We start from the raw sequence: 15,441 nt of genomic DNA, 5'->3' as shown, positions 1-15,441 counted from the left end.
CAGTATAGTAGAAGCAATATCAGAGACTATAATATAATACAATACTTTTAAATATGACTCTGTGGCAATATATATTTTTAGATTACGCTTAGAAATAGATTGATATTTACTTTCATTCATTTACCATGTCAAACAGTTTAATTATACATGTCTTCTCATCAAAACGATGACTCATACAGTTAAACATAATTATATAATATAGCACTCAGACAATAATCATGTGTTATTCATTAATTAGTATTAAAAACTGAAGAATAAATAACTTCAAACAAGTTACTCATTCAAATTCAACAACATTAAACATTTTAAGCATTTACAAAATTCAATGAAATGCAAGTTAACCACCCCGGGCTACAACTAAAATTCCCTTTCAATGCGACACCTCAGAAACTTGATGCGCCTGTCAATAAACAAATATATATCTGGTCCCCATTTCCGTCTCAGCTTCATTGCTAAAATAAGTACCAGCTAAACGGATGTAAAAACAGGGGGAGTCACTCTATAAGCCTAAAATGACAACACAGCTGACTTTAACCGAGGTAAATATTTTCAATGTTTTCTTTGTTTCTATTCGTTTATTTTACATGAAATAACGACTTTTCATCACAAAAGTGTAAATGAATATCTTCCCAATGTTGCTTTTATTTGTCATTTGGGATTAATCAAGAAATGTATGCAGAATACAAAGTTAACCTGGCATCTGGAAAAATATTGTTCTGTAAGTGAAAAGATGCTTACATAAGATCTGTAAGTACGGATACCTAAGTATATAAAGGGGTCTACATTCAATTTCCTTAAAAAAGATGAAGATACGTGACATGGTACATATTGAATTTTAAGACCTATGGTACAGAGATTTCGTTTATCCTCTGTGGATAAGGGAAACGTAAACATGCGATTATCTAGTTCTGGCTTCCAAAACATTATAAGCAGCTAATTAACATTTTTGTTTTTCATCTGATCAATGCGGCATTAAAGTTTTGGATTAGACCCGTTACGAAACCTAACCATAATAACAGAAGTTGATTTAACCTCATTTTTCACTTGCAAATACACTTGACCCAATCAATTCTTGTGCATTTTACGATAAAACAATTATTTTAAGATCGTTCTATACCAACTAAAGCATTAAAATATTAATACCGTCATTAAAATTGCCTATTTAACTGTAAAACATCAATTACACCATGACATTTAGGTGCCACGCAAGACCTAGTATGACGTCATTCGCGGGAACCGATTAGAATAGAGTCATGTACTATATTTAGAACACTTTTGTTGACACGATTTCGATATTTTTATTCAAGATAATGTTTTTATTTATTTTCATTAATTTTTTAGTACTTATAATTTTATTGAATACAAAAGTCAGTAAATCACTTTTTTCAATATCTTTAAAAAAAGTAATTTATAAAAATATTGGATGCGCATGGGTTCGTAATGGTCAATCTCGTAATCACGTGGTCAAACATTTTGGCAATATGGCGGCCAAGTGCGAAAATTTTTACCTGTCGGAAACTATTAGGTAGTTTATGTTTCTCTTTACTTCATGGCATGTTCGATGAATGAATACGAGCATGTCAGATTCCTGGCACCATTATTGGTGGACTTTCCCAACAGGGTTGTCTTCAGCGTTCACATCATGTCATAGTATATAAACGGGTACGCTGAAGACCTTAAGCTAGCGATTATCCTAATTTAAGTCATCATCCAGGGGCATACTACCTTGATGACATTCATAAACAGAAAACTGAAGTTTCTGAGTAAACTTACAACTTTTCACCTCCAATCAGGGCTTCAGATTTTGTCATACATGTTCTAGAAGTTCTGCCCTGGTCTTTTCTGCCACCTTTTTAGCTCGACTATTCGAAGAATATGAGAGCTATTGTAGCCGCCCCGGCGTCAGCGTCTGCGTCGGCGTTGGTTAAAGTTTTTTGTAAAGTCAAATATCTCAATTATTGCTTGAGATATTCAATTGAAACTTACAATACTTATTTTTAGTAACAAGGTACATCAGATTAACAAGTTGGATAACTCTACCTACAATATTGACAGAATTATGCCCCTTTTTAACTTAGAAATTTTGGTTAAAGATTTTTGTAAAGTCAAATATCTCAATGATTGTTTGAGATATTCAATTGAAACTTACAATACTTATTTATAGTAATAAGGTACATCAGATTGACAGGATGGATAACTCTGCCTACAATTTTGACAGAATTATGCCCCTTTTTAACTTAGATATTTGGGTTAACGTTTTTTGTAAAGTCAAATATCTCAATTATTGCTTGAGATATTCAATTGAAATTTACAATACTTATTTATAGTAACAAGGTACATCAGATTGACAAGTTGGATAACTCTGCCTACAATATTGACAGAATTATGCCCCTTTGAAACTTAGAAATTTTGGTTAAAGTTTTTTTGTAAAGTCAAATATCTCAATTATTGCTTGAGATATTCAATTGAAATTTACAATACTATTTTATAGTAACAATGTACATCATTTTGCAAAATTGCATAACTCTCTCTGCAATATTTGCAGTATTATTTGCCCCTTTGAAACTTAGAAATTTTGGTTAAAGGTCTTCAAAGATATTTACTTGAAACTTTACACATGTACTTAGGGTCATAATTTGAGGGTCATAATTGTATGTCACTGACCAAGTTCCATAACTCTATCTTGCATTAAGGCTGATTCATATCCCCTTTTCTACTTAGTCTCCTGGTTAATGTTTACATGCAAGTTTTACATATCTCAATAACTATTAAAGATATTTATTTAAAACTTCACACATGAATTTATAAAAAAAAATTAGCCCTTTTGTGAACTTAGAAATTTAACATTATCAAGGCTCTTTTACTATCAAGCACTTAGAACAGTCGAGCGTGCTGTCCTACCGACAGCTCTTGTTTATATGGTAATACAATGGGATTAATCAGTATGTATGATCTGGGTCTTTCAAATACTAGAATGGTCGTGTAAGGCGCTATGTAAACCCTTCTCGCTACAAGTATACATGTCTCGGCAGAAATTGGTATAGTTTGCTATACTTAATTTAGGTAAGTGTACAAGAAAAGGGCTAAAATTAGATACAAGAGCAAAAAGGAAAATTCTAATGACATGATATTCTTTAAAAATCTTTAAACTTGTGAAAAAAGGATACATGTATATGTTTCAGAAAATAATGTTCCAAAAGCCAAATCTGTTGAAAAACAGATTGCTTGTTCAGAAAATTTACTGATAAATGGCGCCATTTTGAAAATGCACCAAATTAAACATGAAATATTTGTAAATAACTGATCAAATACTGTAAGATGTTTTATCTAGTACTAAATACCTTATCTATCCAGTTATAACTGCAAGTTTACATATTTGATAGACCATTTCAAATATGCATATAAAATATCATTGTTAATTTCATTGTTAAAAAAATTGCTAATTTTTACATTGTAGGCATTCCCGCCATTAACCAATGACCTTATTCTACGTGCTGCTAGAGGTGAGAAGACAGAAAGAGTTCCTGTATGGCTAATGAGGCAAGCTGGCAGGTATTTACCAGGTAAGTCAAGATATTCCACTATATACATGTACACAATGAGTATTAATACAACAGGATATTGCCATTTAATTCCTTAAATATTTACTTGACATCATTTCATGTCATTGTTAAAAAAAGCAGATCTTTGTGCAGCAACAGAAATTCCGTTCAGACACAAAGAAATTGGCTGTGAAGTGAAAGTTTCAGAACTGGTTACAAGCATGATATGAAACTTTACCTTTTATTATTGTACCCTTAATAATCACATTTAAGTATTTCTTTTCTAGTATTCTTATTTTCGAATCCACAGTTAAGGACAACTAAATGCATAAAATCACACCTGCTAAATTTTTACTGAAAATGATATTCACCGTTTTTGACTATATAGTTGCTGGTATGGCCATCCTTCATACTCGCCTCTTTTCTTTGACAGGGTTCCTATATATACATGTATATTACGGAATCGAAATTAATGAATCTGCATATTTACATTTTCAGAATATGGGGAATTCAAAGCAAAACACAATGTTGGGTTCTTTGATATGGTTAAAACTCCTAGCATGGCATGTGAAATCACTCTACAGGTATAAAACTTATCTAAGATATTTGGAAATCATAGTGACATTTTCTCGCTTTCCTCAATCCAGATTATGTGTTATTACACAATTATTAACATCTGTCATAAGTAATAAGTAATTATAAAAAAATTAATGTAGTATTCCTCCGCTTAAGTTTTATGAATTATGTTTTTGTGATGTTAAGTTAATTGCTGTACACTTCCTCTATTTTTGTCATAATTTTTGTTTTATTTAAGAAAATACACTTCTGTAATTTCAGCCAAGCAGGAGGTTTCTTTTTTGTCATAATTTTGTTTTATAAAGAAAATAAATTTCTGTAATTTCAGCCAATCAGGAGGGGTTTTTTTGGTCATAATTTTGTTTTATAAAGACAATAAAATTTCTGTAATTTCAGCCAATCAGGAGGTTTAATCTAGACGCTGCAATAATATTCTCAGATATCCTAGTCATACCACAAGTATTGGGGATGGGAGTGGATGTTGTAGAAGGAAAGGTATTGTCAAGTTTGCATTGATCTATTATTACAGATGATAAATGTATTGTGTATAAGTGTTTCAGAGCTAGCTCTTGCCAAAATTTCCTTTAGGCAATTTTCCTTGCAACTCCATAAGGATGACTACTCTTCTATATTCAGAGCATTGAATTCTGTAGCCAATACTAAATAAAAATTTTTAGCTTGACTATTTGAAGAATAGGAAAAGGTATTGTACACATCCTGGCGTTGGCATTGCCAACACATAGACAGCTCTTGTTTATGAGCCAAATTGGTCATAGGCTCCTGTCAACGCTAGCCCTGGTATTTGTAACCAGTTATTCTTCAAATTTTTCTTTACATCTGCAATTTTTAACACAATTTATAAATCTTCTATTATTTTGCTTTAATTGTTTGGAATAAGGTCATTTTTAAGTAAAATAGGAATAATAGGATTCAAATTTTATTTACTGTATTATAAGACAATTTTATTTTAAAATTATTTACTTTGAAATGTATCTTTTAGAATGAGGTGCTCAATAGCAATTGACATTGTGGGAATCTTATATCTTAAAAAGAATGTCATTTTTTAGCTGGTATCAGGCCAGCTTTTAAAGAGTCATCCTACTATTTGATTTGTTTTATCTAAAACTATTTTTGTTTAAACTGTTTAGTTTAATGATAATAGCTTGAAATATTTACCATATATATAAGAATATGTACGTTTTTTTTCCAGGGTGTTATATTTGACTTCCTGTTAGAAACACCAGAAGATTTAAAGAAACTGTACAAGGATGCTAATGTATGCACAGACTTGAGTTATGTATTTGATGCTATAACTATGACAAGACACGCCTTAAATGGACAGTGTCCACTGTTCGGATTCTCCGGGGCACCAGTAAGTTTGATCACTTCAAGGGAGATAATTTTACTACAAAATCTTATGTTTTTTAGAATTTCTCTACTAAAATATATAAAGGTGAGCCTTTAACTTGCTGAATGTCTAAAATGGAGTTGGCGAGCTTCCATTTTTGAAGCAGTCCATTATCAATTTTGGGGATATCAAGACAAAAAATTGAAACTGGTCATCCAATAGTAAAGAGCCTGGGCAGACTGCATATATGTGCCAGGGCTTATAAATTTCAGTTCCTGGAGGTAAAAGTATTTAATGTTAGACCAGATCACTACTGGACATTATGATATTAAAAAAGAGTTTTAAGAATACAATGTAAGTACTGGAAAATGTGAATGTTACAGGTGTAACCAGACTTAAACTCACATGTAACAACCGTGTCTTAATTCATGCAAAGAGAATGCATTATCCAAGAAAAATAACACTCTGCACATAAAAATGTTAAGTACATATATTCAAGTGACTCCATGTGCAGGTTCGGTCGGACCAGGTCTGCAATTTTCATTTAATTTTGTTGTGATTGATGCTTCCGAGTCTGCATTTATTTCTTATATAATATATAGTCTTTTTGTTTACATTGTGTAGTGGACACTGATGAAGTTTATGATAGATGGAGGTTCACACTCACCGTTACCTAAAGCAAGGAAATGGCTCGTTACCTACCCTAATGAAAGCAGGGAACTTCTACAGTTATTGTGTGAAAAAGTTGTTGATTATCTTGTTGGTCAAGTAAAAGCTGGAGCACAGGTAACTATAACTACCATGTTGATCCTTAGTAAAATATACCTCCAGCAACCTGAAATCTGTCACTGAATAGGGAGAGCATCAATTTGTTATCCAGAGGTCACTGGTTTGATCCTTAGGCAAGGCAAAATTTCTTCATGACATTTGATCTCGAACATTAGTGAATGTCTAATGGTCTTTTGTCTCTTATGAATTCTTAAATCATGAAACATAGCAGTCAGTCACTTGCAGAAAAATTGGTCATAACTGGTTAATTATCTAGGAAAGCCAGTCTATTAGACAGACACCAAGAAATGGCCAAACACATGTTAAAATCATTGTAAAATAAAACCAAAAGACAAAACTTTGAACTTAATATCCATGTATATTTGTCTGTATGATGTTCATAAAATAATGTCTTTTATATAGTTTGTTAAGCAGAATATTTACTAGTAATGAAAATTTATGAAGTTATGATGTGGGACTATTTTGACTCCTGTCTTTTGCAGAATTATGGCTTTTTGATTGTGGTTAAATTTCTATAGTTTTTGTCTAGAGTTATAACAATGAATTTAACAAGTGTTCTTCACTTATGATAATTTAGTTGAACTACTTAAAAAAAAAAAAAATAAATAAACTTTAAAAAAATTTTTTAACTTATTTACTTTAAAAAATTAGTTTATTCTAAAACTAAATACATGTAACTTACCATTATTCTGTTTTAAAAAATGTTTTGAATTTCATTTATCCTACTTGTTTTAGCTTTTACAAGTATTTGACTCCTGCGCAGGCGAATTGGGACCAGATAAATTTGCTGAGTTCTCGTTACCCTATCTTAAAGACATTGCTTACAGAACGAAAGAAAAACTTTTGGAGGCTCATATTGAGCCGGTACCAATGGTGAGTCAATAATTACATATATTATTATTTTTGACAGGTTATATGGCACTTTATAAATGGTTGTTTGCATATATATTGTATATCATGAGCTACTAGGTGAAAAAACTTTCATATACAGCAATATAAGTTAGTCGAGAATTTTTATAAAAATTTATAATAAAGCAAACTTCCTTCATTCCAGAAAAATTTGGAATGACTTCATAAATTGACACACAGCAACTGTGTATAAAGTTTATTATTTGATGATAAGTGATATACAAACATGCAGTAATATTACATGTATGGTATTCTTGATCGATGCTCACCTACAATGGTATATGCATAGAGCATTAAGTTACATACAAACTCATGTTATTGAAGGCTTTAACAAGTATTAACTTCTGAAATAAAAAAGATAGAGACTTTTTGCCTTTTGATAGCTTATCTTTTAGAAATGGGCTGTGAACCCTTTGATATTTTTATAATCAATTTGCCATGCTTTAAATTATGTAGAAATATTCCCTTAGTTGGGGTATTTTAATTTCAAGATTCAAAAGTTAGCTTCCTATGGTGTTAAGTTAGAAAATACAGTATTCATATGCAAGCTTGCTAACATAATGATGGCATAGCCTTGTTACTATTGCTACGTACATTAGATGATTGAAAACATGCCAGCAAATCCTAAAAGGTACATACCAGTATAAACTTCTTTTATATTTATACCCCCGCACAACAAAGTTGTAAGGGGGGTATACTGGAATCAGCTTGTCCGTCCGTCCGTCCGTCCGTCCGGCTGTCCGGCCGTCCGTCGGTTTTTTCTTGTCCGCCCAATAACTTAAGATTCCTTTGACCCTTAGTCTTCATATTTGGCATGGAGGTTAGTCATGATTAGTAGATGACCCTATTGATTTTTGAGGTCACTAGGTCAAAGGTCAAGGTCACAGGGGCCTTGACTTCAAAAAAGCTTGTCCGCCCAATAACTTAAGATTCCTTTGACCTACAGTCGTCATATTTGGCATGGAGGTTAGTCATGATAAGTAGATGACCCCTATTGATTTTGAGGTCACTAGGTCAAAGGTCAAGGTCACAGGGGCCTTGACTTCAAAAAGCTTGTCCGCCCAATAACTTAAGATTCCTTTGACCTACAGTCGTCATATTTGGCATGGAGGTTAGTCATGATTTAGTAGATGACCCTTATTGATTTTGAGGTCACTAGGTCAAAGGTCAAGGTCACAGGGGCCTTGACTTCAAAAAAAGCTTGTCCGCCCAATAACTTAAGATTTGAATTCCTTTGACCCACAGTCGTCATATTTTGGCATGGAGGTTAGTCATGATTTATTTAGATGACCCCTATTGATTTTGAGGTCACCAGGTCAAAGGTCAAGGTCACACAGGGGCCTTGACTTCAAAAAGCTTGTCCGCCCAATAACTTAAGATTCCTTTGACCCACAGTCGTCATATTTGGCATGGAGGTTAGTCATGATTAGTAGATGACCCCTATTGACTTTGAGGTCACCAGGTCAAAGGTCAAGGTCACAGGGGTCTTGACTTCAAAAAAGCTTGTCCGCCCTATAACTTAAGATTCCTTTGACCCACAGTCTTCATATTTGGCATTGAGGTTAGTTGTGATTAGTAGATGACCCCTATTGACTTTGAGGTCACCAGGTCAAAGGTCAAGGTCACAGGGGCCTTTACTTCAAAAAGCTTGTCCTCCCTATAACTTAAGATTCCTATGACCCACAGTCTTCATATTTGGAATGGAGGTTAGTCATGATTAGTAGATGACCCCTATTGATTTTGTGGTCACCAGGTTAAAGGTCAAGGTCACAGGGGCCTTGACTTCAAAAAGCTTGTCCGCCCAATAACTTAAGATTCTAAAAAAATGTCCTGTCTCAATGTATTGATTTTTGACATTTTCAAAATTTGAAGCTGAAAATACATAACTTAGCAATGCACTGGCTTAGAAACCCTCAGATTTGGCAGGGGGGGTTTCCCTTGGCTTTTGGCCGTTGTTTCTGAAAAAGTGGTATGCGGGGGAAATTACCCCAAGTGTGGCGTTTGTTAATGCTTGTATAACACGAACACAATATGACTTGTAATTTTTATTTGTTTTCAGGGGTATTTGAAAAAGATCCCTTTTTGCCATAATGATCGTCAAATAGGGGCTAGATGTTGTATCCTGGATGGACCTTTAAAAACCTACACCCCAAAGGTTTTATAAATAAAAAATAATTTTTAATAAAAATTTTGTCTAATTTTTAAAAAAATGACTTCAATTTTTTGTAAAACTGATTTTTTGTTGTTGAACACTTGTCTCCAGTCCCAGTCAACTTTAATGTTAAATTTAAATATGAAATTAATAACTAGTGTTAAGTAGTTTTTAATCTTTAATTTTGATGGGAAAAATAATTTTCTTTATTTCACAAATTCAGGATGTCTTTTTTATATTGATTTTTCATTCCTGTTTTTATTATTTATTTTAGGAGAATAGCTGGGAAGCATGTTACATTACAGGGGAACTTTGATCCTTGTTTATTATATAGCCAGGAAGTGAGTTGTTTCTTATTCTATATTCTGTACAAGAAGGTTTAATGTTATTACTGTCGAGTAAAGACATTATGAAAAACTTGGTCTTACCAAGATGTTTGTTTGTAATAAAAGAATACACAGATGAATTGAGAATAAAGTTGCATCATCTGCAGAACAATATAATTTTATCAGAGATGTATCTGTTAATGAGCTACATGCTGGTCTGGATCCATGCTGGTCGCAAACACATTATGTTGGTTTTGTCGTGACGCGGCTCAAATCTTTGTCAAGGAAGTCTCCTAATCCCAATAAGATAATCCTTTAGAGATAGTCATATGAGATAAAACAAATTTACTTGCAACAGTAGAAAAACTTATATTTTGGTATTCAGCTTTTTTATGTCTCCTCTTTTTGAAGCATGTACATATTCTGTTTTCTATACATCAATCCTGAAAATCTTGCCATGCATTTTTAGTTCAACTTCAAAGAATAGGTAAAGCTATTGTAATCACCTCAACATCGGCGACACTATCACACTTTGGTGAAGTTCTTGTTGTTTGATATCTCCAAAACTTTTGATTGGAATGGGTTGTAAACTTCACACACTTGTTCTCTGTGAATTTTACTATGATGGGTATAGATCTCATAACTCTTGGGTTACCTTTATTCAGAGTTATGCCCCTTTTACTGACAAAAATAATCAAACCTTATTCAAATGTATAAATGTATGAAACAAATGGGAAAAATTCAAGGCACATGTGTATTTTAGACACAGTTCCAGTCAGTCTGTAGATTTTTTAGTGGGGCCTCTGATATGGCTGAGTGGTTATGGTTGCCAATTTCAAATCACCATTTTTGGTTCGAATCTCTTCAGGGACCTTGGATTATTTCATATGAGGAAGCTCATCTACCTGGGTGCCCACTTGTGCCTGTATTTATGCACATAGGGCCAGCTTAGGTTTTCCTCCATCAGTAAAGCTGAAAAGTTGCTATATGACCTTTACATTGCTGATATGACTTTTAATTAAACTCCAAAAAAAAAAAATTCTTATCATTTACAAATTTTAATATTTTAGTATAATACTTTTCATTTCAGAATGAGTTAAAGAATGCTGTGAAGACAATGATAAAACGATTTGGAACACAGAGATATATAGCTAATCTTGGACATGGTGTACATAAAGATGTTAATCCAGACAATGTGGGACTATTTGTTGACGCAGTACATATGTATTCCGAGGAAATAAATGCATCGTCTTAACATACACATGATTTTTAGCTGTAATTTATATGTACATTCCTCAATCAAACATATATTAAATCAAGTGTCTAAATATACAATGTATCAGTATTTCTTTCTCTAGTTTTATTTAGCACAACAAAGCACAATATGTGAGCTATTGTGGTCACCCTAGAGTCTTCTTCTGCCCAGTTTTTCTCTGCACATCATTTTCTCGTAAATCATTGGGTCATTTAAACTTCATAGTAATTAACTAATTTTCCTTAAATGGCCCTCTTTCATATAAGGTGACCCTTTATTTAGTTGTGTGTACAGTACAAAGATTGATGTTTTTAATCTATTTTACGAGTAGATTTGACGACTGTCTGTGGAAATTATTTAAGATATAATATATCCCAATTAGTGATTTTATCGCTCAATAAAATCACTGTTTGGAGTTAGGATGCGAGGATTATATCACGAGGGCGTAGCTCACAGATTTGGATATATTTCGATTGTAACATGACATCAACAAATAAATGCTTCCATACCTGATATTAAGCTAGATTGGGCCTGATTATTTTCAACATTTTGCATTTTTAGTGGTTATGTCACATGTATAATGATTACGTCACATGTCTAAATATAGAACGTCGACAGTAATTTTATTGCATAATAACACACACTTTTGGTTTTTTCTATGTTCAATAGGAAAAAATGCGGGTCATGCTGCAATTTTTTTTTTATATTACAATTTATTACTTACAAGATTTGGAATAATAATTGTGGGTCATTTTACTCTTTATATAGTGTTCTTTACAAATTTTGTTATTATTTTATTACTACCTGATAGACCTTCCCCTTAGAGGAATGTGTTCAGAAAAATATAATCTTAATTTTTAAACGTTTTATCTTAATGTTTATATGACTATAGTTACTGTTATAATAATTTAAGTATAAAACAAAATGATGAATATGTTATGTGAGAACTTTGTATATAATGTATCATATTTTTAATTAAAGGAGCTTCACTGAGGTCCAAAATCTAAAACATAAAATTTGAAAAAAATCTTGCATTGATTAACTGAGGCACTTTAAATGGAAAGTATGGAAAAGATAAAGATATATACTCAGAATTAATTGAAAAGTAATATTTTAAGTTAATTTTAGCCCAATTTGGGTTAAAAGCATTAAAATGCTTTTTAAGTTGTTTTGTGCTATTAGAATTATCATTATTCTAGAAAAATGAAAGGTGCAAATGATCTGAAAATTTGCACACAAGTAATTGGTTTGGACCTTCATCAAAATATTTCCAGTCCCCCTATGTAAAAAAAAAACCTCAGTGGAGTATCTTTTATCAAGACTGTTTCCCTTTAATTAAGACACAGACAGTCATTTATATACATTGTTATTTGTCATTTCGAAGATTCTATCAATAGTTTATTATTTAAATGGAATACACAAATCTACCTGTTTCATGCTGTTAATTTAAAGATATTTTTATTGATATATTTTATGACAGCTGTTAATGATGGTGCTTTATGAAAATAAAATGTAAGCAGAATGTTATTGTCATCTGTTTATCTGAATTGATACTGAGCTATCAGTGTTGGAATCGTGTTTTTATCTGTATACCTAACATTGAAGCAATCAAAATCATGGTCTCATCTGTATGCCTGACAGTTGCTAGGACATTATCAGAATAATTGTTTTATCTGTATAAGCAAACTATCAGTTTCATGGTCCCGTTTTTATACCCAACGTTTAAGCAAATTATACCAAAATGATGGTCTCACATCTGTATAAAAGATGTTTACCTGTTGTTTAAATGCACAATCAAAATAGAATCATGATTTTAACCTTGAACATATCTAATGTACAAGTACATAAATCAGTGAACAATCATCATAAGTCATGGTTTCAACTTCACAATAAGTGAATCAACATCATAATAAGTGAACAATCATCATAAGTCATGGTTTCAACTTCACAATAAGTGAATCAACATCACAATAAGTGAACAATCATCATAAGTCATGGTTTCAACTTCACAATAAGTGAATCAACATCACAATAAGTGAGCTATCATCATTAGTCATGGTTTCAACTTCACAATAAGTGAATCAGCATCATTAGTCATGGTTTCAACTTCACAATAAATGAACAATCATCATTAGTCTTGGTTTCAACTTCACAATAAGTAAACACTCATTATAAGTCATGGTTTTAACATCACAATAAGTGAACTGTTATCATTAGTCATGGTTTCAACTTCCCAATAAGTGAACCAACCTAATAAGTCATGAATTCAACTTCACAAAAAGGGAACAATCATCAGAATGTTTGTTTGTTTCATTTTACGCCTTTTTCCAACAGTATTTCAGTCATGTAGGCGGGTAGTTTCCTAACCATCGTTCCTGGAGAGTTACACCAGTACTAGACTACCTTCCTCCGCGCTAAACTACCAAAGCATCTCCCGGGGATCGAACCCACGCCAGAGAGGTAACTGGATTAGAAGTCATCGACTCTAACCCCTCGACCACGGAGGCGGTGCACAATCATCAGAAATCATGGTTTCAATTTCACAACAAGTTAAAAAAACAATCCTCATAAGTCATGGTTTTAACTTCACAATAAGTGAATAGTCATTATTAGAATCCTTGTTTTACTTTCATAACTTAAATACAATGCAAATATGTAATAAGTTGATGAATTTATTTACTGTTTTTATTTCGATTGTAAGTATATATTAAAAAATACAAATGAACTACAGATGTTTGACCCATTTTCAATTCCAAATTTGCCAAAAATACAGACAAGAGATGACAAATTTAGATATTTTTGGTACATCTAATGGTACCATCTATATTTACAGGTTGAGATTGAAAAAGCCGAGAATAAACCCTATTTTTTCAGCACCTTTAAGGCCAGTTTTCATCTTTGAATTTGATGAAAATACAGATTTTTGCCACTTGGTATAACCTTGACCTTGGTGATCTATATGTTAAATGCATTTATTTTTCAGCTTCTTTATTTTTCAGCTTTTCTTAGCAATCACTTACTAGAACTCATCAAAACTTTATAGGAAGCTTCAAAACTAATTGGAGGTGTGTTTGTTTCATTTTACGCCTTTTTCCAACAGTATTTCAGTCATATAGGCGGGTAGTTTCCTAACCATCGTTCCTGGAGAGTTACACCAGTACTAGACTACCTTCCTCCGCGCTAAACTACCAAAGCATCTCCCGGGGATCGAACCCACGCCAGAGAGGTAACTGGATTAGAAGTCATCGACTCTAACCCCTCGACCACGGAGGCGGCTTCTTGGAGGTGTGTTAAGGTGTAGCATGTTCAATGATTTTTCACATGATGCTCAATAATCCAACACTAGCTTACTTCTATCAGTCAAAATTTACCTGGCTCTGAATGTCACTTGTTGTGCCCCCACTTTAGTGGCGGGCATTTAGATTTACCTTTGTCTGTCCGCCCGTTCTCTTTTGTGTCGCACGTAACTCAAAAAGTATCTGACCTAGTCATGAAACTTAACAGGAATGTTGATCAGAACGTGCAGTTGTGCACCTGGGTATTTTCATGTGCATTTATTCAGTATTTTTAGAATTATTGCCCTTGACTTAATAAAAATTTCCAATTTGTGTCGCACGTTACTCAAAAAGTATTTGACCTAGAGTCATGAAACTTTACAGGAATGTTGATCAGCATGTGTAGTTGTGCACCTGGGTATTTTCGTCTGGATTTATATTGTATTTTTAGAGTTATTGCCCTCGACTTAGTAAAAATTTGCAATTTTCAACTTGTGTACTTATGCACCTTGGGATTTGCTTGTGGATTTATTCAGTATTTGTAAAGTTCTTGCCCTTAACTTAGTAAAAGATTTTTAGTTTTCAACTTGTGGCACATGTAATCCAAAAAATATTTGACCTACAGTCATAAGATTGACAGAACAGTGGCGTGTGGGGGCACCCATGTCCTATAGACACATTTCTAGTTTTTGTTTCAACATCTTTTCCTTTTCCACTTACATTGAAATATTGAATGAAACAAATCTGTTTGAAGCAAACATTTTATTATTAAATACATTATAGCAATATCAAAATTTGATATACACAAACATATTTGAACATAAATTTGAAATAAATTAAACTAACAAAAGTCACTTGTGTTGCATGCAACATGTAACATGTTAAGGTCCTAACCATTTAAGCATTGACAGTAAATTCATAAGCTACAATAAGAAAAAAAACTATTTTAAACATGATTTACATTTAAGAAAAAGATTACTGTGGCTGTGATTAAGACAATAAATCTGGCTTTTGGGTAAATGTTAAGTGGCCTAGTTACCACTGTACAGAGTTACTGTCATGCATAATATTCCTGTCTCTTCTGGCAGTCACTATAAGATTCTTATATTGTGTATTCCAATGTAAACACAGAAAATGATCAAATACATTTCAATAACATTTGTGTGTTACAGTTACATATACATAACTTATTACAAAGTAAACAATAATCTCCAAAACTTAAAATAGCACTTAAAATAATCAAAACTATAGCAAATAAAGATCAAATTA

The 15,441-nt window shown here is 32.6% G+C and overlaps 1 protein-coding gene across 1 annotated transcript; it reads left to right on the top strand.

Moving 5' to 3' along the window:
- Positions 1-383: 383 nt before the first annotated feature.
- LOC132732517 (uroporphyrinogen decarboxylase-like) lies at positions 384-12,418 on the top strand. Its single transcript, XM_060718964.1, has 10 exons — positions 384-539; positions 3,458-3,563; positions 4,041-4,126; positions 4,515-4,613; positions 5,329-5,490; positions 6,091-6,252; positions 6,991-7,128; positions 7,764-7,795; positions 9,591-9,657; positions 10,733-12,418. The coding sequence occupies exons 1-10, from the start codon at positions 513-515 to the stop codon at positions 10,895-10,897; spliced, it is 1,044 nt and encodes a 347-aa protein (XP_060574947.1). The 5' UTR covers positions 384-512; the 3' UTR covers positions 10,898-12,418.
- The last annotated feature ends 3,023 nt before the right edge of the window (positions 12,419-15,441 follow it).

This window comes from Ruditapes philippinarum, unplaced genomic scaffold, assembly GCF_026571515.1.
Source record: "Ruditapes philippinarum isolate M1 unplaced genomic scaffold, ASM2657151v2 ctg576_1_1_1_1, whole genome shotgun sequence".
Classification (NCBI taxonomy): domain Eukaryota; kingdom Metazoa; phylum Mollusca; class Bivalvia; order Venerida; family Veneridae; genus Ruditapes; species Ruditapes philippinarum.
The sequence above is the reverse complement of the archived record's forward strand: the minus strand, read 5'-3'. Positions and strand labels throughout refer to the sequence as shown.

Excerpts from the sequence above, each read along its gene's own strand:
- LOC132732517 (XM_060718964.1), top strand. The coding sequence starts at position 513 with ATGACAACACAGCTGACTTTAACCGAG. Across the intron at positions 4,614-5,328 it reads TGGATGTTGTAGAAGGAAAG|GGTGTTATATTTGACTTCCT; the intron begins GTATTGTCAAGT and ends TTTTTTTTCCAG. Across the intron at positions 9,658-10,732 it reads GTTTATTATATAGCCAGGAA|AATGAGTTAAAGAATGCTGT; the intron begins GTGAGTTGTTTC and ends TTTTCATTTCAG.